Genomic DNA, 27,691 nt, shown 5'->3' with positions numbered 1-27,691 from the left:
TTCAGTATTCTCTTCCTTATGTGCACTCCACAACTGGACCGCTCAGAGTTGTTCACGGAGTTATACAGAGAAGAGAAGAAGGAGGAAGGTGACAGAGGTGGCCAGGAGGATAAAAGTGGGGAATGAAAAGGAGGGAGACAGATCCAGCCAGTAATCTGTTCCTTAAGTGTTCTCCACCGTCTGGAACACACAGAAATTCACAGAGTTGGGTAGAGTAGAGAGGGGTTAGGGAGGAGACACAGGCGACCTGGTTGAGAAAAAGGAGAGTCCAAAGGGAGAGAGAGAGGTCAAGCCAGTAATCTCGCTCCCTAGTGAAAAATGGGTACTGAAGATTGGGTTCTTAAAGGTACAAAATTGGTAACAAATACATAAAAGCAAAAATTAAAAATCTAGAGTAGAGTTTGGAATTTCAAAAATACGATGTTAAAAAAAAGAAGAAGGAAAAGAAAGGGAGAAAAAACGAACAAAAACAAACAAGGTTGCGAAAATTATAAAGAAAATATAGGTACAAAATTGATAACTAATACCAAAAAGCAAAAGTTAAAAATCTAGAGTAGAGTTTGGAATTTCAGATATACAATGTTATTTAAAAGAAGAAGAGAAAGACACAGAGAAAAAGAAAAAGAAAAAATAAAAAAGGGTCACAGAAATTATAAAAAAAAAAAACAAAAACAAAATTATAGGTACAAAATTGATAACAAATACCAAAAAGCTAAAATTAAAAATCTAGAGTAGAGTTTGGAATTTCAAAAATACAATGTTAAAGAAAAGAAGGAAAAAAAAAAACAAGGTCTAAAAAATTATAAAAAATATATATATATATGAAGTTTGCTTTAAAAAAAATAGGGTCTTTTTTTTTTTGCAAAGTAATCAGTTATAAAAGTGAAAATTAAAGGAATAATAGAGGACTTAAAAATTTTTTTAAAAAAATTAAAAAATAATAATAAAAAAAAAGAAAGAAAGAATGATTTTAAAAATAGTAAAAATATATCTAGGACTTTCTCCGGTTTTGTTGTGAGTATTGTGGGTTCAGTTCATTTTTGGCTAGTTCCTTGGTCCGACTTATATTTCTCAAGATCTATAGGCCCCTTCCTATGTAGTTGGTAGTAACCACAGGGTTTTAATCTATTGCCTGTAGCTTCCAAAGCAGTTCCCTCTGTTATAGCTTCTTCTGTTTGCTGGTCTCTTCAGCGTCTGGTTTCCACCCTGACACAAAGGGGATGGTGGAGGACACTTTTTTTTTTTTTTTTTTTAGGCTCACTTGTTCTGAGGGGAGGTAGGGAGTGATGCTGCAAGCAAATAACACTGGTGTGTGCTCGCAGTGCCTCAGCCACACTGGGTCTGCCCCCCGTTCATGGCACGTGTAGCCTCCCTGCCCACGCTGCTCAGGCTCTAGGTTGCTCTGCCAGGAACCATCTGTGGCTGGCCCTGGGCTGCCTGCACTTCCCAGGTCCAAGCTGCTCAGGTTCAGGCATTCGGGTAGTCCTCAGAGGCGCAGACTCTCGGTTGGGCCTGTGTTTTGTGCCCTTCCCAGATCCGAGTAGCTCAGGTGATGAGGTGTTTGGCGCGCGCGATTGCTGCGACTTACCGCCTCCCCACCACTCGGTTATCTAGGTGTGCACCGGTGCACCTTCTCAGGCAGATGTTGACCATCCAGACCCCCAAGAAGTTTTAGTTAGCAAAGAAGCCTGCTTACAGTTTTATAGATAATATCTCTCTGGGGCTGCGATTGTCCCCTTCCGGCTCTGGCTGCCTATCACCGGAGGGGGATGGTCTGCCACCGGCTATCTCTGTTCAGTCCTTTGTTCCGTGCGCGGGCCTGGCGGTGTCTTAGGTTAGGGCTGGCTTTTCGCGTGGTAGATATCCCACATTCTGGTTTGCTAGCCCAAATTATTTCGCTCAGATAGCGCTCAGGGTATTTAGGCCAGATCCTTGCAATGCAGCCCATACCTTGCCTCCCTGCCCAGCCCCCGCTTGCTAATGGAGGATGCAGGCGTCTGCGCTGCTTCTCCACTGGGGAGTTACCATAGGGCTCGCAATGTGCGGGTTTTAATTGTTTATTTATTTTTCCTCCCTGTTATGTTGCCCTCTGTGCTTCCAAGGCTCGGCACAGATTCGACAGTGAGAAGGTTTCCTGGTGTTTGGAAACTTCTCTCTTTTTAAGACTCCCTTCCCGGGATGGAACTCCGTCCCTCCCTCTTTTGTCTCTTTTTTTGTCTTTTATATTTTTTCCTACCTCCTTTCGAAGACTTGGGTTGGTTTTCTGGGTGCCTGATGTCCTCTGCCGGCATTCAGAAGTTGTTTTGTGGAATTTACTCAGCGTTTAAATGTTCTTTTGATGAATTTGTGGGGGAGAAAGTGTTCTCCCCATCCTACTCCTCCACCATCTTAGCTCCTCCCTCTGTTTTGGACATCTTTTAAAAGCTCCACTTTGGTGATGTCAGGCTTTATTAAACTCTGAAATGAATTCCTACTAGAAGTCTGGAATTAAAGAGACAATGAATGTTAAAAAACAATCAATTCAGTCATTTTTGCTGTGGTTCTATTGTATTGAATAGTAAGGCAACTTTCACATGGTTTCTATTTCAATTTAGTAAAATTACTTATCTTTAAGTGCCTTTTACTTATATATTAGTCATATGTTCAAAATAAAAAATAAATAAAAATCACAAGCAATATTTCCTCTTTTCTATAATTCTTTTTTGCATTCAAGATTAACAGTCCAGTTCAAAGAAGAGACCCTAACTAAAGTTCCTCTTTTTGCTTCAGAGTTTACATTTTACTCATCAATAAATGCAAAATGCATACTTTAGGCACACTGTTTTCATCATTTGCTTTGAAAGTCTTATAACAGATTTAGACATGATAACATGTTTTTCTGAACTTCTTACTAGGGAACTAATATGCCAATCTAAATAAAGAAATTTTCATGAAAAAGACAAAGTGTTGGCTGACCTGGATTTTTAAAACTGATGAATAATGGCAAAATTGTGAAGGACTTTGAATATTCACTTCTCACCCCTCCAACACCCTAATCCTTGGAACATATTTTCCAAAGGAAGCTTCAAAGAGTAAATTTTCATTCTCCTCACTTCCCTAGTCAAATATTACTTTCCATTTTGCAATGTTAAAGACAGATTAAGGAAGAGAGCATTACAATTAAACAAATAACTTTTCCCATTTCTGTAGCCTTTTGATGATGCCACAGAACTTTTAAGTTAATTTGAGTTATCAATCTTAGATCCCTCTGTAACACTGCAAACCAGATTTTCAGAAAAATGCTGCCTTAAAGGAATATCCTTTGTGCAAAACAAAATCTGGGTTAACAACTGGTTTGAGGGGCTCATAGTAAATCACTCTTTGATTTTCACCCTCTTCCATTTCTTTGAAAGACATGGGGTGCTCTAGTGCTGCCTGTGCTGAGTCACTGGATTTCTGAGATAAAATTTGTAAGACAGTGCCTTCTGGGAGAGAGTAATCTCCTTTCACAGCTTGATCAAAATGGCTGAAGGCTTGGGCTTCACTTCTAGAAGATGATGGTTTAAACTCTGATTCGAGCCCTTCCATTGGCTCTATGGTTTTAGTTGAATCTCCTATAGAGTATCTGACATATGAAGGTACATCTAAGGAAGTCTTGTCCCTTATTTTCATATCTTCCTCTGAATAAGACAACAAGCTGGAGATTTGTGGAGGATCATCCCAGCAGCTAATTCCCTTTGACTTTGAAGTGGACATTTCTGGTCCAGTTGTAAATTGGAAGCAATTAACAGTGCAGGCATTTTTAGCTCCTTGGAGCAGATTTTCCTTTGGATGGCTTTTGATCATCAGCTCATAGAAATAAGTGCACTGGTCTATCAGTGTGCTGATGATCTCACTTGCTACAATGTTTTTTTCAAATATGCTAGTTGAAGATAGTTCCTTGTGGCATTTTTCTTTGTCTAGTTTGTTCTTAATTATACTAAGCATGCCAGTGACAGTATTAACAGCATAAGTAAGCAATTCTGAATGGAAAAAGTAAAGCTGTTGAAGGGCATTGTTTATGTTTTCCTGAGAAATCATACTACTTGATTTAGATTCATCAGGAAACGTAGTCAGTGTTTGTAACTTGGGAAATATTGTTTTCATTGGTGGTTTCTGTTGCACAGCAAAAGTTTTCAATAGGTGTTCTCACAATTTCAGAAAAAGCATATGTAGAGACATGTTTAAACTGTAAGTCTGCAGATGACTCTAAGGTGTTCAGAACCCCTTCCAAGATCTCTTGAGTGATTTGGTGGCCAACAATCCCCAGTGTTTTGTCTTTCAATTTTGTGTTGTAAGTTGGTACATCGTTGAGATTGTTTGTTTGTAAGGAACCACATTTTCTTCTAGCACCAGTTTCTTTCTTGCTTTGTACTGTTTCTTTACTATCCGTTGTGAACATCTGAGTCGAGAAGAACAACTCTAATTTTTCAAATAGTTTTTTAATGATTTCCTGGCCAAATGTATTAATTTGTGCTTGAGAATCCTCAACTCTAGAAGCAGCTCTTCTAAAATGATGGTGACTGCTTTCACATGGCTCAAGAAGTGACAAACTTCTAAAATGATGGTGACTGCTTCCACATGGCTCAAGAAGTGACAAACTTAAAAGTGAAACAGATTTTTCTAATTCTTTTTCTTTTGTTGAAATTTCATTCAAAACAGCCTCGGCTATCATTGCTAGCTTATATTTTTCGTTATCCATCTTGCTTGATTCTATTTGCCATTTGTCAAACATTTGTTTAAAAATATCTTCTTTGGGAAAGAATTTGTCTAGTTGTGAAGAAACATTCTCCATAGAGAAATGGGCTTCTGGATTTGCAGCAGAGGTTGTACTAAAATACCCCCGTGGAAGTTTGAGATCATCTGAATGTGAGACCTTTATCGGATTGGCCAAATTATTCTTCATAGCATGTAGTCCTTGCAAAACTGCACTCACTATTCCACTTGCTCTCTCAATTTGATCAGAATGTAAAGTGTTTATGTTTGCCACTGCTCTATTTTGCCTCACTTCTTCAAATTCATTCACAATTGTTTGCAGAATATTACATACTATATCCCTGGCATACATTTTTAGCTCCACAGTGGGGAGTTTTGCTCTCAGTGAGAGATTTTTGGCCTCCCCTATTGACAGTAGGTGTGGGAGCCCAACGGAAGTCTTGGACCAGCTATCTTTTAGGGTCTTCTCTCTAGGACCTAACTTGCTTTTGCTTTGGGCTTTAGCTCCACTAGGTCTGAGCTGTGGTTTTATTCCAAATTTAGACAAAGAGGTAACTTTTGATTTTGTTTTAAAATTTGTCTTAACACTTGCCCTAGGGCTGCCCTTGGGGCTAGCTTTAGAATTGCATGGCCTCAGAATTTCATCAGATTGACCTTTAGGGGATGAATTCTCTTCTAGATTCAACAAAGCAAAATCTGTGATCTTTTTGAGAACCTTTTGAACCAAGTGTTCGCCCAGTCACAATGGAGAAAATTGCAATAAGGTATTTTCCAATGAACTGGCACTTCCAATGCCTGTGTAAGGATAAACATGTGGTATCACAGGCTTAGGGGGAACATTGCTTTTTTCTGCTTGTTTCAGTTCTCTAAAGCATGATGGATTCATCAGTAATCCATCACTTGCAGAGGCTTCCATTTCTCCTCTGGTCTCACTGTTTTGATATAACAAGGTCATAATTACTGAGAACATTTTTGTGTAAACACTTTCAACTATGTCATTTGCAACACTACTTATATGTGACTGTAAGGTTTTTTTCGTGCTGATGTTTTAATTTTAGAATCAGATGTAAAGTGGGGAAGTTCATTGAATGGAGAACTGTGGGAATTTTCTTCCCGGGACTTGGAAACGGCGAACCTGAAAGGACAACACTCGGACAGTCTCTGCAAGGACTGACAATTTTATTTCTGCAGTCAAGCCTTTTTATAGAAGCAAGGAACAAAGAGCTTAGAGCATACATCCAGCAGAGCACATACAAGGTTAAGATATAATCAGTAAAAGATACTTCAAGGACCAGCACATTCTTAACGACCCATGTGCTTATCCCATGACCCATTTTCCTCAAGCAACATCTTTAATGTTTAATTGTTAAATCTTGGTGCCAAGCATAGCCAAAGGCAGGAAATGTTTTTCAGCTATCAATACACAATGCCTGGGTACTTCTGGCCCTTCACCATTTTCCAAAGGACTTTCTCTTCAAGGCTATTTTGCACTGTGCCTCCCAACAGAGAACAATGTTCTGTGTTTTCCAATACCTTTTGAAATGCCTTCTTTAAAATTTCCTTAACTACACTTAACAAAGAATTTGTTTTTTCCTGTCCAGATTCTCCATTTCTAAATATTTCTTCCAATGTCCTTCTCTGGTTTTCCAATTCTGGTGTTTTTTGGTTTTCACATGAGTATTTTGAAAAGAGAGACAGTTTGGTGTTGTCTTCCATTTTTCTTTGACCTGGCACTATTTCATTTTGTACAGCTCAGTTCAGTTCAGTTCAGTCACTCAGTCGTGTCTGACTCTTTGTGACCCCATGAATCGCAGCACGCCAGGCCTCCCTGTCCATAACCAACTCCCGCAGTTCACTCAGACTCACGTCCATCGAGTCAGTGATGCCATCTAGCCATTTCATCCTCTGTCGTACCCCTCTCCTCCTGCCCCCAATCCCTCCCAGCATCAGAATCTTTTCCAATGAGTCAACTCTTTGCATGAGGTGGCCAAAGTACTGGAGTTTCAGCTTTAGCATCATTCCTTCCAGGGCTGATCTCCTTCAGAATGGACTGGTTGGATCTCCTTGCAGTCCAAGGGACTCTCAAGAGTCTTCTCCAACACCACAGTTCAAAAGTATCAATTCTTCGGACCTCAGCTTTCTTCACAGTCCAACTCTCACATCCATACATGACCACTGGAAAAATCATAGCCTTGACTAGACGGACCTTTGTTGGCAAGGTAATGTCTCTGCTTTTGAATATGCTATCTAGGTTGGTCATAACTTTCCTTCCAAGAAGTAAGCATCTTTTAATTTCATGACTGCAGTCACCATCTTGAGTGATTTTGGAGACCAAAAAGATAAAATCTGACACTGTTTCTACTGTTTCCCCATCTATTTCCCATGAAGTGATGGGACCAGATGCCATGATCTTCATTTTCTGAATGTTGAGTTTTAAGCCAACTTTTTCACTCTCCTCTTTCACCTTCATCAAGAGGCTTTTTAGTTCCTCTTCACTTTCTGCCATAAGGCTGGTGTCATCTCCATATCTGAGGTTATTGATATTTCTCCCGGCAATCTTGATTCCAGCTTGTGCTTCTTCCAGCCCAGCATTACTCATGATGTACTCTGCATAGAAGTTAAATAAGCAGGGTGACAATATACAGCCTTGATGAACTCCTTTTCCTATTTGGAACCAGTCTGTTGTTCCATGTCCAGTTCTAACTGTTGCTTCCTGACCTGCATACAAATTTCTCAAGAGGCAGGTCTGGTGGTCTGGTATTCCCATCTCTTTCAGGATTTTCCACAGTTTATTGTGATCCACAGTCAAAGGCTTTGGCATAGTCAATAAAGCAGAAATATATGTTTTTCTGGAACTCTCTTGCTCTTTCGATGATCCAGCAGATGTTGACAATTTGGTCTCTGGTTCCTCTGCCTTTTCTAAAACCAGCTTGAACATCTGGAAGTTCACGATTCACGTATTGCTGAAGCCTGGCTTGGAGAATTTTGAGCATTACTTTAGTAACGTGTGAGATGAGTGCAATTTTGTGGTAGTTTGAGCATTCTTTGCCATTGCCTTTCTTTGGGATTGGAATGAAAACTGACCTTTTCCAGTCCTGTGGCCACTGCTGAGTTTTCCAAATTTGCTGGCATATTGAGTGCAGCACTTTCACAGCATCATCTTTCAGGATTTGAAATAACTCAACTGGAATTCCATCACCTCCACTAGCTTTGTTCGTAGTGATGCTTTCTAAGGCCCACTTGACTTCACATTCCAGGATGTCTGGCTCTAGGTCACTGATCACACCATCATGATTATCTGGGTCATGAAGATCTTTTTTGTACAGTTCTTCTGTGTATTCTTGCCACCTCTTCTTAATATCTTCTGCTTCTGTTAGGTCCATACCATTTCTGTCCTTTATCGAGCCCATCTTTGCATGAAATGTTCCCTTGGTATCTCTAATTTTCTTGAACAGAAATCTAGTCTTTCTCATTCTGTTGTTTTCCTCTATTTCATTTCATTGATTGCTGAGGAAGGCTTTCTTATCTCTTCTTGCTATTCTTTGGAACTCTGCATTCAGATGTTTATATCTTTCCTTTTCTCCTTTGCTTTTCACTTCTCTTCTTTTCACAGCTATTTGTAAGGCCTCCTCAGACAGCCATTTTGCTTTTTTGCATTTCTTTTCCATGGGGATGGTCTTGATCCCTATCTCCTGTACAATGTCACGAACCTCAATCCATAGTTCATCAGGCACTCTATCTATCAGATCTAGTCCCTTAAATCTATTTCTCACTTCCACTGTATAATCATAAGGGATTTGATTTAGGTCATACCTGAATGGTCTAGTGGTTTTCCCCACTTTCTTCAATTTCAGTCTGAATTTGGCAATAAGGAGTTCATGATCTGAACCACAGTCTGCTCCTGGTCTTGTTTTTGTTGACTGTATAGAGCTTCTCCATCTTTGGCTGCAAAGAATATAATCAACCTGATTTTGGTGTTGACCATCTGGTAATGTCCATGTGTAGATTCTTCTCTTGTGTTGTTGGAAGAGGCTGTTTGCTATGATCAGTGCATTTTCTTGGCAAAACTCTATTAGTTTTTGCCCTGCTTCATTCCCTATTCCAAGGCCAAATTTGCCTGTTACTCCAGGTGTTTCTTGACTTCCTACTTTTTCATTCCAGTCCCCTATAATGAAAAGGACATCTTTTTTGGGTGTTAGTTCTAAAAGGTCTTGTAGGTCTTCATAGAACCATTCAACTTCAACTTCTTCAGCAATACTGGTTGGGGCATAAACTTGGATTACTGTGATATTGAATGGTCTGCCTTGGAAACGAACAGAGATCATTCTGTCGTGTTTGAGATTGCATCCAAGTACTGCATTTTGAACTCTTTTGTTGACCATGATGGCTACCCCATTTCTTCTGAGGGATTCCTGCCCGCAATAGTAGATATAATGGTCATCTGAGTTAAATTCACCCATTCCAGTCCATTTGAGTTTGCTGATTCCTATAATGTTGACATTCACTCTTGTCATCTCTTGTTTGCCTTGGTTCACAGACCTGACATTCCAGGTTCCAATGCAATATTGCTCTTTACAGCATCAGACCTTGCTTCTCTCACCAGTCACATCCACAACTGGGTATTGTTTTTGCTTTGGCTCCATCCCTTCATTCTTTCTGGAGTTATTTCTCCACTGATCTCCGGTAGCATATTGGGCACCTACTGACCTGGGGAGTTCCTCTTTCAGTATCCTATCACTTTGCCTTTTCATACTGTTCATGGGGTTCTCGAGGCAAGAATACTGAAGTGGTTTGCCATTCCCTTCTCCAGTGGACCACATTCTGTCAGACCTCCCCACCATGACCTGCCTATCTTGGGTGGCCTCACGGGCATGGCTTAGTTTCACTGAGTTAGACAAGGCTGTGGTCCTAGTGTGATTAGTGTGACTAGTTTTCTGTGAGTATGGTTTCAGTTTGTCTGCCCTCTGATGCCCTCTTGCAACACCTACTGTCTTACTTGGGTTTCTCTTACCTTGGACATGGGGTATCTCTTCATGGCTGCTCCAGCAAAGCGCAGCCACTGCTCCTTACCTTGGACGAGGGGTATCTCCTCACCACCGCCCCTTCTGACCTTGAACGTGGAGTAGCTCCTCTAGGCTGTCCTGCGCCCTCGCAGCCACTGCTCCTTGGAGGTGGGGGTTACTCGTCCTGGCCGCCACCCCTGGCCTCGGGCGTGGGGTAGCTCCTCTCGGCCACTGCCCCTAAACTCGGATGTGGGGCAGCTCCTCTCGGCCATTCCTGCGACGTCGCAGCCTGGCACTCTTGACTGCTTGCCCGTGACCTCGGACGTGGGGTAACTCCTCTTGGCTGCCTCCTCTCGGGCATGGGGTCCTCCTGGCTTCTGCCCCTGACCTTGGACGTGGGGTAGCCGCCCGTGGTAAATGTGCCAGTCACAGCTGCCTGCACTAAATGCGCTGGTAGATCAGGGTCCTGCTTTGAGTAAAAGCCGCTTGCCTTCAAAGATATTTTATTACATAAACTCTTTGAGGTGTTGTTGACAGTTTCACTTGCAATGATGTTTTCTTGAAATGAAGTATTGTTTTGATATGTATACATCTTTTAAATTTCTAGGTCTATGTCATTTTTTATAAGCATCAAAATGGTATTGGTGATTAGGTCAGCATATTCCTTAAGACTAGCTTGTGATATATGAATTGCAGGTCTATGGTTTTCTCTGTAATTAGCTAATGTGTAATTTGTGACTTCTTGATTGAGAATGGTTCCAGCTTTTATTTTCGGGACAGTCACATCTAATGGCGTTTGGTTTGGTTCAAGAAACACACTGTCATTTTGTTTACAATTTGTAAATTCTGAGCCAACATCTGGTTTTTCTCTAGTCTCAGGATCAAGAATAAGCATCAAATCTATTCTTTCTGTGGCCAAAGATTTTTTTTTTAATTTTATTTTATTTTTAAACTTTACATAATTGTATTAGTTTTGCCAAATATCAAAATGAATCCGCCACAGGTATACATGTGTTCCCCATCCTGAACCCTCCTCCCTCCCCATTCCATCCCTCTGTGGCCAAAGATTTTAATCTATTCAAAATAGTTTTAGTAATAAAGTAACAGTAAGCATTTTCCTTACATGGCTCAGGCATAGATTTCTTAGTATCTTGTTTCTTAAGTATAGTTGTCTGATTATCATCAGAAAGAGCTGATTTCAGCTGAATATCTCTTCCCTTTCTTGCAAAAGGAAATCTCTCCTTTTTCCTTTCATTCACTGAATCTATAACAGGAGGTTGCTTACGCTTTGCCCTTTCATTCACTGAGTCTGTAACAAGAGGTTGTTGATGCTCTGCCCTTCCATTCACTGAGTCTTTAATAGGGGATTGTTGATGCTCTGCTTTGGAAAATGCATCAGAAAATGCTGTAGACAATCTTTGAGAAATGGAATCATTTGCACTGATGCGAACCATGATAGCAGAAGTGAGATTTTGAAGAACAATATCCCCTATATAGTTGGAATTCATAGCAACACACTCCTTAGGAACTAAAAGTGTGAGAATAGCCTTATTTGCATACCTAGGGTCCTTTTCAGAGTTTGTTGCTAAATGTCTCCCACTTACATTACATTTAAGAGTGGATACAGCAAGTGGGAGCTTATTCTCATCTATTGTTTCCTCACAGATATCAATTAAGATACCTTCAATGGTATCTAGTATTTGAAATTGAAGTTTCTTACAATAATCACTTTTATTGAGTAGCTTTTCAATAATATCTTCTAGGACAACTGGATCAGTCTCTCTGTCAAATACATTTTTTTCATATTTGCCTTTAGTAGACATAATATCTAACACTGTGCTAACAACCTGACTTGGAATACTTTCAAAAGCCACAACACTCTGAGTTAAGAATGGACTTCTTCTGTCTTGATCTAATTTATGTTTGATTCCTTGTAAAATTTGTCTAGCCACTACTGTTGCATACATATGTAATTTAGAGGCACTCAGTTGACATATCAAGTCAGTCTTTCCTGATTTACTGTGATCCATTGAGCAACAAGAAAATTGGTCTTCAGAATATGAATCTTTGGTTGATAACCATGGTTGTTGTAAAGCAATCTCATCCTGCTGTGAAGGTAAAGCCACAGGAACTGTGAAATTGATGTGAGGACAAAAGAGAGCCTTTACTTTGGAAGTAGCAAATACTTCTAAATTTGTTAATATTGACTGTATAATATCTTCAACTACATTTATTTTGGTCAGTTTACCAATATTGAAAGTGGACTGAAGTGTGCATGGATTTCTGTCCAGTATGATAGAATAAACAGGGGACTTTCCTCCACGGGTAGGTTTAGGAAAATAGATATCTGCTGTAAAGGTGATAATATTATACCTATTTTCACTTGTAGTTCTATCTGTCATGGCAGCAGAATAAAGTTTTTCAAATATGGTTCTAATGACATCATCTGCAACAATGGTTACATCTGCTTCAGATACTAAAGGGCCCACTGTTTTATCCAGGGACTGAACAGATGTTTGAGCAAATGGTTCATCATCAGCATGAGGAATGTCACATAAATGGGACTGGTTAAGAGTAAACACCTTTAACTGACCAATTAAATCATTCTGAAAAATTTCATTCAAAATATTTCTTACAATGGGCAAAACTGGGGACTTTTTTGGCTCTTTGAGTTCTACTTCAAAAGTTTTTAGTGTTTTTTCTAGTTCCTGTTGCTTAAGAGAATCTGATTTAGTTTCATCTTCTGCTGGTCTTTCCTCCCCAGCACTTTCTTTTTCTGTATCTGCAGGATCTTCTAGATATGAATCTGGGTCAGCTCCTCCAGGAAGAAAATTTCCATAGATTGGCCTATATCTGTAATTTTCAATGCCTCTCTTCTGGTTCAGGTTCATTAAACATATCTGGAGAAATTGCATCTAAAATGAAATTGACTAAATTCTTAAGTATTTGTTTCTCTTGTAGTGGCTTACTTATACATGTTTCCAAATCTGGCAAGTTCATGTTTAATTCAGTTTGAAGAGTTTTCAAAATAGTACTTGACACTTTCTTCACATGCCTGTATAAAGTCGACTGCAATCATTTTTCATGTGTGTTACCTCAAATGTTGGTATTTTCACTTTCAGAGTATGTCTTGTTCTTTTTATTTCCACAGATTATAGCGCCAAGATTTTCTAAATTTCTATTGGCAAACCCTTCCAACTTAGCAAAAACCATTTCAAAGATGTCTGAGGCCAAGGTTTTCAGTTTATTTGGATGCTTTTCTTTTGTGGTTCCTATTTTGGGGGCAGTAGTTTTCCCCTTGTTAGTTACCTCTTGGCTACCTGGCCAGGTCACATTGGATGCTATGCTGGAGATTATGTCATAGCATCTGCTCATTTCCTCAAGAATCAAAGCAAATGACAGGCTGTCAGTGTCAATATGCTCTGAGATAGCTTTAAATTCTGAATTTTTGAAAATGCCATCTGTCTCAACACCACATAGTTTTGAAACAATACCTTCTAGAATTGTATGAGAAATGAGCTTAATACTGGACTGCAGTGTGCTGGTTGTTCTCAAATTCTTATTGATCCCCTCTGTATTTTGCTCATCAGATAGGGAGAATGTGGGTGGTCTCCAGTGTGCTTGCATAACATATCATACAAGGCATCTCTAATTCTATCTAAGACTTGAAATCTAGTACATTGGTGAACTTCCTCCTGCATGCAAAGGCGATGAGAAGGCAAAAGTTTTTGTTGATCAATGCCATCAGCCCCATGTGAGATTTTAGACCTTAGCTTATCTGAAGGGAGTAAAATATTACTTTTATCTGTGTTTCCACTTAACACCTCACAAATGCAAGTAGCTAATGAACTTGTCATAATGTCATTATTTAGTTTTGTGACAACAGAGTCTAATTCATTTTCAGCATCAGCAAAAAATCCTGTATCTCTAAAGTTCTTGGGAGGGCTATTCTTCCTAACATTTAGATTTTTCTTATTGTGTTGTAGTTATTTCTAGATAGCATCCAAAACAATTTTTACCACTTTAGTTGTGAAAGTACTAAGGTGAGATCAAAACGAAGATTTCTTGTCAGGAGCAGGCTTTGAATGGGCAGCATGGGTTTCTGGTTTGAAACAGTTTGTAATTTTGGACAAATAAATGAGTTCAACTTCTTAAAAATTGTGTTAATTATTTTATCATTAAGGTTATCTACAGAGTCTGATGTTGAGCCACTTGTTCCAGATTCTACCCAGGGAAGATTTGTAGGGTCCATGCTAAGTGCAGATAAAAATTTCATCTTCCTTTTACTGTCAAACCATATTTGTAATGACCCTTTGTTTTGTACATCATCATTATCTAGAGAAGTTTGATGTACTGATGAAGAATGTCTGATAATATGACGAGAAGTTATGTGAAGTATTTTTAATATAGCATCTACAGTATCTTGAGATACTGTATGGATTTATGACACAGAGAACATCTGGTCCATCCATTCTTGATGTGATGGATCTTGTGGTTTTCTTGAGGTAAGAAGTGAAGCCTCTCTAGCATTCTTCATAATCTGAGTGATCAGACGGCCCAGAAGATAGATCTTTGAGCATCTCTGCTAAAATATTCCTAATTATATCTTCTGAGGCTTTTTGTGTTTGATATGTTTCATCTTGACTGAAAAGCAGAATGTCTTTATTCAAACCTGGCTTGTCCTTTAAAGGGTCCTTATTAAAAGTTGGAAGGTCAATATTTAATCCCTGATCATGACATGCTACTTTGCGTCGATAAGCAGGCTTTGTAGGTAAGTTCATATTTCTTTTGCATTTAAAATCAGCATTTCCCCAGTTAACCAGTAGTCAGGAACCTGTTCTTGTAATTTTGCTTTTTCATCTTTGATAGATGAAATCAGTACATTTTCTACAATTCTACTTCTTCATTTTTGTCTTCAGAATAAAGGGCCATACCAGGAACATTAATAGGTGGAAACAGGCTCCCACACCTAGGAGCACTAGCTACTCCGGTACTGGTGAGTCTGTTCCTTCCTTCAGTGCCAGAGGGACTGCTCATTCTGGAGTGTATGCTCTTTTGGACATCTGTTTTCACTGGTTTCTGATGTAGCTGAGCCAAGAGAGCATCAGGTAGCTGTAGGATGATTACTGTTTCTTCAGTTGCAACAAGCCTTTCATTATTAAGTCCAACTTGTATATAACCTTGTATAGTGCTGATTGCTTCCTTTATATAACCAACCAGAGAGGACTGGGAACAAAGAGTTGACACTAAATTTTGTATTTCTTCTTTGCCAATCAAACTGCCAGCATCAGTCTTAGCACTGGATTTCCGTTTGCTGGCTCTTTGAAGGAACGTATACGTTGGATCTTCTCTGCGTTGCTAATAAGCTGGATCAGTAGTGATTTTAAGATGAGCCAATTCACTTTGCTTAGAAGATGCAAGGACCATCAGCTTTTCTAAAATCACACGAACCATGTCCTCTACAACATCATTCATGTTCTCCAAAGCATAAGGCAGTGAAACTTCTGAAGTTTTTTCTTTTGGAGAAATAAAATGTTCTCCACTGACTAAATCTGATTTAAAGTGAACTGATATATTTTCTGGTGAAAATGTCTCAGTACATGTTTTCTTAACTGCGGACTGTAACTTCTCAAGCACATTTTCCATAATTTCAGCAGCTGTTGAGGAAATATCAATATTGGAGAGCAAGTCTCCTTTGTTAGTGTCAGTTTGGGCAGGCAAAGGTTCGGTGGTAACAGAGGAAAGGGTGGAATGGTCTGGGTTAGTTCAGACACCATTTCCTGAAAAATGTTTCTTAAAATCAACTCAGCTTCCTCTTTTAGATGATGTTTAAAGTTAACAAAAACATTGTCTAACTCCTGCATCTTATTAATAGCTTTTGCTTTTTCATCCGAAGACAGTGGGCATTCTAGGCCATCTGTTTCAATGGTAGCATCTTTACATTTCCTAGTGCTTGTTTCAATCCGTACAACAAGGTGACTATTGAATTTACAGGTTTTAAGGTTGGTGGATTCAGATATCTCATTATATTTGGGTTTGGGGGCTTTAGGTTTGTTTTCCAAGTGTTCTTTCCTGTGATATGTTGTTTTTACATCTGTTCTTTCTTTACAGGCAAAAGATGATTTTGATGGTGCCACTGGTTGCTCTATTGACCTGTCAGCTGCCTCTGTACAGGGCTCTGCCTGAACCATCTTACTTGTTTCATATAGCAATGTCTCACAGCATGTGCTGCAGCAACTCTCACTATCAGAAGAGAGAGTGGAGTTATCAGGCATTGGACATATAATATTTTGCAATCTTTCTTCATATTTTGTGATGGCTGGGTATAATACACTGGTCACCACAGCCACGACCCAGGTCATTACATTTTGCATTATACTGTTCAGTTCTTCAGAAGTTACCTGGAAAGGAGGCGAGTGGGGATATAAGGGAAATCATGTATAAATTACTCATTTTAGGGACAGCAACTAACTTTTAATTCCTTATATCAAACAATGCATGGTTAGAATCCAGCCATGGTGTATAAAGAGAACATAGGAACTCTATTTAGAACACCAGATTAATTTCAAGTTGGTTTATTCTCTATGGCTGTGATCTATTTTTTGAATAAGATTTCCTTTGATTCAAAATCTCCTGGATGCTATACATGTGCTCCTAAACATATACTTATATCATCCCCTAGATTATCTAATTGTTGAATATTTATTGTGCAGTGTAGCACCCTTAAAGCTGTCTGTCCATTTTATTTTTATTTCAAAAATCTGAACATATGCCTAGCATATACTTGAGCTCACTGTTGGTGAAATTTAAATGTTAATAAAGTAGTATACCCATTGAAAAATAAAGCAGAAAAAAGCAAAACAAAAAATTCCTTGGAGCTATATAATAGTTTATTACTGAGGGTAAATGGCTTCTTGGTTAGAAAAAAATAGCCAAGCTCATAGAAAACAAATGCTCTAGCAAGAGGTAAGACTATTTTATGATCCAAGCAATACTTAAACCAGATTGCCTCTAACAAAGTATTTCATGAAACATATTTGCAGTTCAAACATGTATGTGCCTTTGTGGACAGAGTCTCCTTTTACTTAGGCATCTGTTTAGCTAGGAGATGAGGGTGAAAAATAAAGCCTCACTGTGGAGAGGTCAGCCTGTGGGCTACCTGGCTGGTCTGTTGCTGCCTTTCTCGGTCAATTGACTGTGCTGATTTGCATATGCAAATCACTACAGCTACTTGTTTAAGTTTAATCAATGGCAACAATTAGCACTGATGATTTAAGGGAAATGAACAGGCTTAGGTCCAATAAAAGATTATCAGTGCAAACTGTCTTAGATTGGGAGGCAGAGGTCAGCTCAAGAAACAAATGCATTAATTTCAGAAGGAAAAAAGGCTGAGCCCGAACTTGGCTCAAACAACCAGAAGGTGGAGCACTTGAAGGAAGTTGGGGTCTCTTTCAGTTAAGTGCTGAAGTAGAAACACAGGGCCTGGACTTGAACAGCCATTTCCTCATGGTTAATTGTGTTTATTGTTACAGCTTAGACAGGGGACCAGGGGCAGATAACAAGTGCACCTGCCAGACTCTATAACTGTTTGTGTACGTTTACTTTTTGCAGATATATTTGGGGGTCATAAAAATCCTTTTGCCTATAATAAAATAGCATTCTTTTTAAAGTTGTTAGTATCATCAAGACAGCCAGACCAAGCTTGTGTACCTTCCACAGGAACTGTTTCTCAACGCCATGGCTACAAGCCAATGGCAGCAAAGGCTTGATGCCTGGCATTTTAGCTGTGTGCACTGTTTGATATCCTGGCATTTGGGCACCGGATTCCCTATCATGTTGTTGTTAATTCACAGTTATCTCTGAAGTTAGCCTCAGATTGTTCAAGGTTAGGCCAACATTCAGAGAAAAGTTAACACCTTGCTGAATGTAGCATATTCTCTCCTGACCAGTTAGAGAAGGTTTGAAGGACACCTCCAGGAAAAGTCATGTTATTGGAATCCATTTCCCAAATCTCTTAATGTATGTTTTATTGTGATAAAATGCACATAACATAAAACTGACTATTTTAAATTATACAGTTGAGCAGCATTAAGTACATTCACAGTGTTATGCAGACATTACTACTATCTAGTTCTTGTAATGCATTTTTTCCACCTACCGTGCAGACCAGAAAATGGCTACTGAGTTTGAAGAACATATTAATAATTTGAAATGACAGCATACGGTTGAAAAACACTTATTTTACATAAACATGACCTAAATCAGACACTTCTAAGAATTACATTTAAACATTAATAAATAAGTTACTCACCTTCTTGGTCTAAATTGATCGAAATCTATTCCAATACATATGAGCTAAGAATTTCAATACATATTATTTTCTTATTACCAGAGATAATGTACAGTAAGTAGATCTACATTATTCCTCTTAAGGTAGCTGAGAAGAAGCACGTCCAACTTTGACATATAAAATTGGGGCATTTGTCAAGTTTTTAATGAACTGAAATGTAATAAGTAGAATCTGATTTTTAGCTCATTTTCACTATACTATTAAACCAAGAAATATCTTCCAGGTGCCAGTATGTCTCAGCCTTTGTGTTTGTTGGATGGTCTATGAAACTCTCATGTACGTGTGCAAAAGTATGTGAATGTGCTACTCCCTTGAACCCCTTTCTAGCTAGTCCCAAAAGTTGGGGCTTATCAGACTTACCTTATGCTCTTCGCCTGGTCCAAGTTGCAGCTCTCTTGAGACCCCCTTCTTTTGATGGAGTAGCCATCTTAAGATTCTTCTTACTCCCAGGAGAATTATGAGATAGATCTAGGCATCTTGGTTCGCTTACCTAAGGGGCAGGGTGCTCAGCCCTTAAGCCAGATCTGTAAGGGTCTGCAAAGGCATTTCCTGTAATGCCTTCCCATTATGGAGTGAGTGTGTGGTATTGGATGTTTTCTTTGTGATGATTAAACCTCCCAAAGCTCCCCCAATCTACCCTCCTGAGGCCCCTGTGCCAAATGGCGATAACTGTAACTTTGTAGCCCCCATAACAATAACTCTTTGAACAATAATTTCGGACCTTGGCAAAATTCAAGATTAACAGAGAGTGAAAGTCAAGGAAGAGAAAACGGAAAAGAGGAAAACTGACTAAAATCAACAGATCATTTTGCTAGTAGTCTGATTCACAGATTTTTCTCTAATAACATATTAGAAAATATCCACGACACTGGATGCTTGGGGCTGGTGCGCTGGGATGACCCAGAGGGATGGTATGGGGAGGGAGGAGGGAGGAGGGTTCAGGATGGGGAACACATGTATACCTGTGGCGGATTCATTTTGATATTTGGTAAAACTAATACAATTATGTAAAGTTTAAAAATAAAATAAAATTAAAAAAAAAGAAAATATCCTTAATTGTTCTATAGTGAATTTCATCATACATACTTTCTCTTGACAGCAATTTGGACGGTAGTCTTGTCTGAAAAAGTAAAAAGAGATTGATTTTATTACTTATGGTTAATAATTTATGTAAGTTTCCTCCAAATTCCTAATCATTGAATCAGATTACCTGTTTTGTGCTTGGGAGTTTTGTTTTCTCCCCAGTAATTCACAAAGAAGAATAAGCTTTATTTTTTTATCTAATCCCCCAATTTATCCTCTTATTTAGATATTGGCCCCTGGGCATAGGACATGCTCTATTACCCAGAAAAATTATTATGCAGAATAATTGCAGCATAAACAGTAGAATAATAGGTGCTGTATAAACTAACACTTGATATTGCCACTCTTGATCCACCTTAGCCATGTTTGTTCTGTAGTGAGTTGAGAAGAGCATGGGGTTGGAAAGACAGGGGATGGGCTAGTTCTTTCCACTTGCCCTGCTTGATCAGAACTTTCTGATAATTCACTTTCTACTCACCCCCTCAAAATTCCTAATCTCCTCTCCTCACCCCACAGTAGAAGATCTATGTATGATTACTGATAATGACATTAAAATAATGGGTTTCAGATGACATGCAAAGCCAAATTAGATGGAGCCCCTTTCTAGGTATCACAATATTCTCTTCTATGTTCTAATCAGAATTATTTATTCTGATCTACTACATGGAACCAAAATTATATTTTATTAAATTGTAGCAAGAGAACAACAAAATCATGTAGATTATAGGATAACAACAAAAATTAAAAAAAAAAAAAAAGCCTAAGTCTGATTTACTTTCATATTTTACTGCCTCCATGGACCCCTTGCCATAACCTCTTGACCCTCTTAAAGGAAACATGGTGCTCTATTTTCATTTTTACTTGGCCTGCCCTTATGTTATCAAATTTACTTTTTTCTACCAAGGCCTAACAATCCAATTTTGAGACATACAGTCAGACTGTGAAATGACAACTTTAATGCTAGTAGGAGAAGGTCTCAGCTAGGGTTAGGCAGCAATAGCCCATCCTAGGATTAATATCTTTTTGCAATATGGAACCTAGAACATGAATGCTCACCATCAGTGACATAGTTCCTATCCTTTGGCTTCATTAATTTTTCTGAGACCCAGTTTCTCAGGCCATCTCCAGCACAATTTCCTTTTTGTAGATCCTCTGCAATCTAACGCACCCGGATTCTTTTATTTCCTGCTCTCCCTAACCTTATACCATAGGCAGCAAGTGGAGTCCTATGCATGTTTCTACCTATCTCCAGACTATCTGTCCCAAAGGCATACTTTAAGATAAAAGGAAACAGCACAGACCTAAGAACAAAACTAACCATATAGATAAAACAACCTTAAATAAGACCACTAGAAACTAGTTGTAATATTGGATACAAATCTGCAGTTTGCCATGAATTATCAGTTTCTCATTGGAATCAACTGAGCAGAAACATGCAAATAAACTCATTGTTATGTGGGAAAGTTCCACCACAGTTCTAGGAGTGCCATGATATTCCATACACTTTTCTCTAGTCTTCAGTGGTTTTCCCTGATAGGTTGATACTACTAAAGTATCAAAGGTTTAGGTCGTTTGTACTGCCAACTCTTTACTTCTTAAATAAAGAGGGCAGTGATATTAATGACAATTAGGTTAGAAGCCCCAAAGATAAGGCCCAGTTTTTCACAGTTTAATTTTCCATGTTATAAAACTATAAACATAACCTTTCTGTTCCTAACCTTTTACTCCATACAACCTTACTTTAGTCCAGAAAATAACTGGCCAACTACCCCTTGAAGATTAATGTAACAAGACTAAATTTTAGTCTGTCTGCCTAATCCTTCTGAATATCTAAGTTTTAATTTAATTGCTGATCCTCTATTGGTACGGCCCCTAGCTTGGGGTGATGCCTGATACTGCCTGATCATACATACATGTGGCCCATTCTATCACCAAATCCATTTAATTATTACTACTGTTTACCCCATCAGTATCTTATTACATTATCATCCTATTGTCTTGATTTTTTTTGGTTTCTAATTCTATTTTATTAAGCTCACCTGATCTGCCTCTTGAGAAACCTGTATGGAGGTTAGGAAGCAACAGTTAGAACTGGACATGGAACAACAGACTGGTTCCAAATAGGAAAAAGAGTACATCAAGGTTGTATATTGTCACCCTGCTTATTTAACTTCTATGCAGAGTACATCATGCAAAATGCTGGGCTGGATGAAGCACAAGCTGGAATCAAGATTGCCGGGAGAAATATCAATAACCTCAGATATGCAGATGACACCACCCTTATGGCAGAAAATGAAGAAGAACTAAAGAGCCTTGATGAAAGTGAAAGAGGAGAGTGAAAATGTTGGCTTAAAGCTCAACATTCAGAAAACGAAGATCATGGCATCTGGTCCCATCACTTCATGGCAAATAGATGGGGAAACAGTGGCTGACTTTATTTTGTTGGGCTCCAAACTCACTGCAGATGGTGATGGCAGCCATGAAATTAAAAGATGCTTACTCCTTGGAAGGAAAGTTATGACCAACCTAGACAGCATATTAAAAAGCAGAGACATTACTTTGTCAACAAAGGTCCGTCTAGTCAAGGCTATGGTTTTTCCAGTGGTAATGTATGGATGTGAGAGTTGGACTGTGAGGAAAGCTGAGCACTGAAGAATTGATGCTTTGGAACTGTGGTGTTGGAAAAGACTCTTGAGAGTCCCTTGGACTGCAAGGAGATCCAACCAGTCCATTCTAAAGGAGATCAGTCCTGGGTGTTCATTGGAAGGACTGATGTTGAAGCTGAAACTCCAATACTTTGTCCACCTGATGTGAAGAGCTGACTCATTTGAAAAGACCCTGATGTTGGAAAAGATTGAGGGCAGGAGGAGAAGGGGACGACAGAGGATTAGATGGTTGGATGGCATCACCAACTTGATGGACATGGGTTTGGGTAGAGTCCGGGAGTTGGTGGTGGACAGGGAGACCTGGCGTGCTGCGGTTCACGTGGTCACAAAGAGTCAGACACAACTTAGTGACTGAATGGAACTGAACTGAAGTTTACTGTGTATGTCTTTTATACTAGCATTAGAAAAAACAGAGAACTAAGGAGGTGGAGGAAGAGAAGAGAGAGGAGGTAGGTGATGGAATAGACATAATGCACCCACACTTGAGTCTCAGGGAGCAAGGAGCTGCATCAGATCAATAGGACTAAGCCAAAGGCCTTGAACCTGTGTTCTTTTCTGTAAGGTAAAGAGGTGTGGCATGGGTGCAATGGGCAGAGCCATAGCAGATGGTATTCTAGCTGTGTTTTCTTGTGTTCTGGCTTGGAATTGTCCTAGGCTCAGCTAAAGGTATCTTAACTTGTGTATTTGTGAAGAATGAGAGAGTAGCTCTGGGTCATGTGCATAGCTCTTCATCTTAGCTGATTTTTATAATAAAGGGCTATCCAGAACATTTGCTGTTGAAAAGATTCAAGTGATTCTGTAGTTCTGTAGTCTAGTATGATAGTGGGGACAGGAAGAAGAGGCAGGCAGGAATTAACACTCTATAATGCACACATTCTCTCCCCTTTATTTCTTGAAACTACCTTTATACTGAGCTAGTCAGTTTCCTTCCTTCAGCATCCTTGTATCCCTTGAGCCCTCCATAAATCAAACTGACTGCAATTACTCCTACCTCAAAATCCTTTTCTAAGAAGCCTGGTCTGAACATCAACACCATTTACCACCATACACTACTTCCCTTTACCTAACCAATTCATCCAAGTTTGGGATTTATAAAAATTATCCTGAACCTAATTTGGTTTGTTGAGGGTTTATAAAAGATGATAGTATTAGGTATGTATGTTCCATCAGGAAGTATTTTATATGCATGAACTATTATTCAAGTTTGAGGGGAACAGGACATCAGCAGAATGGGTGGCCACCAATGTTTGAGAGATGAAAGGTCCCAGGCCAAAAGAAAACTTCTCCACTGGCCTTTAATTTAGATCATGAGAGATTGATTTACTTTGGATGAAAATGCAAATATCCTTAGGGGGTAACAGATTACATCATTAATACTATATGGTAAACTACTTATCATCATTTGAAAACCAATAACCTCAAATGGTACAAGTAATGCATTTTTGAGTGGGGACAGGGGAAAAGAACAGATCCAGATCCTAGAAGTAGTAATGCTATGTGAAAGGGGAGTCAAAGTATTGCCTATGAGGAGAGCCCAGGACTAAAGTGAGATCAGAGAAGGAACTGGAAGAATGCCTACTTTACAATTTTAGCTTAGTCCTGAGAGGTTGCAAAAGGTGAGAGTTTTACTACAGACAAGTAAAACTACAAGAGTAGAGGATTCAAGCAGCACTCTTGTGTAATTATTTAAATATTAATTTAAAATAACACATTCCTTTATTAGCTTTCTTAGATACTTACCTAATGGGTGAGTCGTGAATAAAGGAGACTCCAGGACCTGCAGATGAATTTTCAGAGAGAAAAAGAAAATTACTATTTGTTGGTATCCTTCACAGGCTACTTATAAAATTGTAATTAACATATCTTAATAGGTCTTTTTTAAAAAAAAATACTTTATTTATTTGGCTGTGCTGGGTCTTAGTTGCAGCCTCAGGATCTTCCATCTTTGTTGTGGCATATGGGATTTTTTTTGTTACAGCATGTGGGATCTCATTCCCTGATCAGGAATTGAACCTGGACCTCCTGCATTAGAAGCTCGGCATCTTACCCACTGGACCACCAAGGAAGTCCCTTAATAGGTCTTTCATTCCCTGCTGTCAACACTCTTTTTAAATCCTTCAGGGACTACCAGACAGGCATCAAATATACCTTAAAATTTGGGGTGACTGCCTACCTAATCAGCCTCATCTATGGTCACCATTCTACATATATTCTCTGCTCCAGAAGTACTGAACAATACACAGTTCCTCTGCCTTCACTATCTCCCTTGTAACTCAAGTGTCCCTTTTGAAAACTTCTCATCCTTTAGGACTCATTCAGCTTGTGTCACCTCCTTCAGAGAGCCTTCCTTTATATCTGCCCAGATAAACAGGCGTTCTCTGTCAAGCTCCTGAAGCGCCCTATACATCCCTCTGTTATAGGACTTACTATGCTGTATTGTACTAGTTTACAGTGCCTGCCATATAGTAAGCACTCAAGAACATTTATTTGTTCAGTTAATTCTTTAACATATGTGTTGGCTCAATGTTTGTTCATTAGTCTTCCTGTCATTAATCTCTTGCCACTTAAATACTAACGTGCTTTGTATGCCATCTAGCAAAGTTCCACAAGTGGATTTTAGTAACTGTTTCTGGATAATGATACTAAAGCAAGTCTTCATGTAGAATATGTCCATAGGAATAATGGGATGGTGTATGTCAGTTATGCATGTGTGGCGTGCTAAGTCACTTCGGTTGTGTCCAACTCGGTGCAACTCTATGGACTGTAGCCCACCAGGCTCCTCTGTCCATGGATTCTCCAGGCAAGAATACTGGAGTGGGTTGCCATGCCCTTCTCCAGGGGATCGTCCCAATTCAAGGATTGAACCTGTGTCCCCTGCATTGCAGGCTGATTCTTTACCTCCGAGCCATTGAGGAAGGCCATCAGTCACGCACATACATGACTAAACAGTCTTGCTGCTGCTGCTGCTAAGTCGCTTCAGTCGTGTCCAACTCTGTGCGACCCCACAGACGCAGTCCACCAGGCTCCCCCGTCCCTGGGATTCTCCAGGCAAGAACACTGGAGTGGGTTGCCATTTCCTTCTCCAATGCATGAAAGTGAAAAGTGAAAGTGAAGTCACTCAGTCGTGCCCAACTCTTAGCGACCCCATGGACTGCAGCCTACCAGGCTCCTCCGTCCATGGGATTTTCCAGGCAAGAGTACTGGAGTGGGGTGCCATTGCCTTCTCCAAACAGTCTTAGACAAACAGAATACTTTGAATAATAAAAAGTAATGTTACCAATTAAAAGTCAGTTCAAAGTAAAGGTGAATAGCTATTGTTCTCCCAATAAATATAATATGTGTTTTGAATAATCAATGAATTCCAATGATCTGCATCAAAGTTAACTTCAATTCTGTGTACTTTCTTAAGTTTCTTTGTGTGTGAGTGTATGTTTGAGTGTGTACAGTTTTGAACAGAAGGAGCTGGAATTAATAGTGCACATACCTGAAAAAATAAGTGTGAAGATAATACTGTTGTGGTGTTTTTAAAATACGTCTACAAATTCTTTGATAATACTCTCTCCAAGTGGTGGAGGTTAATTCTTTTCCCCCCTGAGTGTGGGTTGTACTTAAGAGACTTGCTTCCAATGAATAGAGTGGAAGTGAGAGTGTGCTGAGGCTAGGCTATAAAATATAGTGTGGCTTCAGCCCGTCTCTCTTGGACCACCCACTCTGGGAGAAGCCAGATGCCATATCATGAGGATACTCAGAGATGTATGCAGATGCCCACATGGTGAGGAACTGAGACCTTCTGCCAAACAGCCATGTGAGTAAGCCACCTTGGAAGTGACTTCTTCAGTCCCAATCAAGATTTTGGATGACTGAAGCAGCTCTGGATGACATCTTGACTGTAACCTCATGAGAGCCCCTGAATCAGAACCATCCAGCTAAGTTGTTTCTGTATTCCTAACCACAGTAACTGTGAGATAATGTTTTTTTTAAGCTGCCAGGTTTTAGGGTGATTTGTTATTCAGCAAATAGTAGACCAAAAAATCAGTAAAGACATATAACAGTTGAATAATATAATCAATAAATAGAATTTAAAATTCATTTAGAGCCTTACAGCCTTTAAATAGAGAATATATATTTTTGTATGTATATGGAACACTTTCAAATATCAATCACAATTTGGCCACAAAGAAAATGTCAACAACTTCAATGTGTCGAATATTTACAGGCTACATTCTCTGAATCTAACTTTAAAAATGTGACTAAAAATATGAATTTCTTGATAATTAAGAAACATACTTAAGATAACTCTTAGATCAAAGATGGAATAAAGAGGAGAAAGTATAACCTTCCTTAAAAATAACATTTATCAAACCTATGGGAATGGCTTTATTATTTTATAAGGCGTTCCTTTCGTTCTTCTCCTGTGCATCCCAGACCAATATCTATAACTGCCCCCTTGACTGCTCCACTTAGATGTCCCACTTGGATGCCCTCAGGCACCTCAAACTCAATATATTCAAAGTTGAGCTAAATATTTGTCTTCCAAACTTGTTCATCTTTCTGTATTGCCTATCTATGAATGGCACCAATCCATTAAGTTGCTTGTACTAGAAATATGGGCATTGTCTTCAATTCATTCTTCTCCCATATTCAATCAGTAGCCAGACCTCATCCTTTTGACTTCTTAGTCTGAGTCAAATCTGTGCCCAGCTCTTCATCTTTACTGCCACTGACTTGTGTTCAGACTCATTTCTAGCTTTGACTATTATAATAGCCTCTTAATTGTAATAAGGGCAGTGTGGTATTGTGGTTAGGATTGGTTGAGTATGATAGACCTGGCTTTTAAAACCTTGGCTTTGCAACATGTTATGTGAAATCTTGGGCATGATAATTTACAACTTTGAGACTTAGTTTATTCATGTGTAAAATGGTAGGTAAATATTTTTGTTGTTCAGAGGGTTAAATGAAGAATACAGTTTAGCATAGTACCTGGTACATAGTGAGTGTTCAATATGCTATTATTTTTATTGTCTCATTGTCTCAAGTCTTCTCACCTCTAATTCTGCTTTCCTTTTTTAGAAAAGGCAATTCTTTCTTTATTTTTTGGGTCATTTTTTGAAGTATACAGTATGAAGTATGTATATGAAGTATACAGAAATGAAGTAACATTTACAAGTTGTGTTAGTCTCGGGTGTACAACAAAGTAATTCAGTATATATACGTTATATTATATATATACACACACACACACATACATCCCTTTTCAGATTCTTTACCATTATAGGTTATTACAAGATATTGAATATAGTTCCCCATGCTATGCAGTAGGTCCTTGTTGTATATCTACTTCATATATAGTGTGGTACCTGTTAATCCCAAACTCCTAATTTTATTCATCCCCCTGACCCCACTCTCCCCTTTGGTAATCAGAAGTTCATTTCTATCTGTGGGTAGAAAAGGCAAATTATGACCATATTAGGTTCCTGTCATACTCTTTGATAGTTATACTTTTGATAATAGGATAAAACGTGATCTCCTGGCACAGCTTACCAGAATCTAATGATCTGATATCTACCAGTCAGCTTCATCTTCTATATTCTCTGACTGGAACTTTTAGCTAAAATAATTCTGAAAAAAATCTTGCATTTCCACAAACCCACTAGGCTCTAATGTATATATCTTGGTAAATGTATTCTTTTCTCCTGGAAGTTCTCTTTCCATTTGTCTGCTTAGAAAATTCTCATCCTTCATGTCTGAGCTCAACTGTGGCATCTTCTGAAAAGCTTCCTTATCTCCCCTATGCTTCCAGTGGACTTGTATTTACCTCCTTATTGCACTTATTAGCTTGTGTTGTGATTACTGGC

At 39.0% G+C, this 27,691-nt stretch overlaps 1 protein-coding gene across 1 annotated transcript in view; it reads left to right on the top strand.

The window, feature by feature from the left end:
- The window catches only part of LOC102390113 (RNA-binding motif protein, X-linked 2), a 65,073-nt gene extending 46,077 nt beyond the window's left edge, over positions 1–18,996 (top strand). The window contains exon 6 of the mRNA XM_045164536.1: positions 15,849–18,996. Within this exon, the coding sequence (XP_045020471.1) occupies positions 15,849–15,859 (11 nt within the window). The 3' untranslated portion in view covers positions 15,860–18,996. The remainder of the gene's footprint in view (positions 1–15,848) is intronic.
- The last annotated feature ends 8,695 nt before the right edge of the window (positions 18,997–27,691 follow it).

This window comes from Bubalus bubalis, chromosome X (genome assembly GCF_019923935.1).
Source record: "Bubalus bubalis isolate 160015118507 breed Murrah chromosome X, NDDB_SH_1, whole genome shotgun sequence".
Taxonomy (NCBI): Eukaryota; Metazoa; Chordata; class Mammalia; order Artiodactyla; family Bovidae; genus Bubalus; species Bubalus bubalis.
This window is presented reverse-complemented; position numbering and strand designations above follow the sequence as displayed.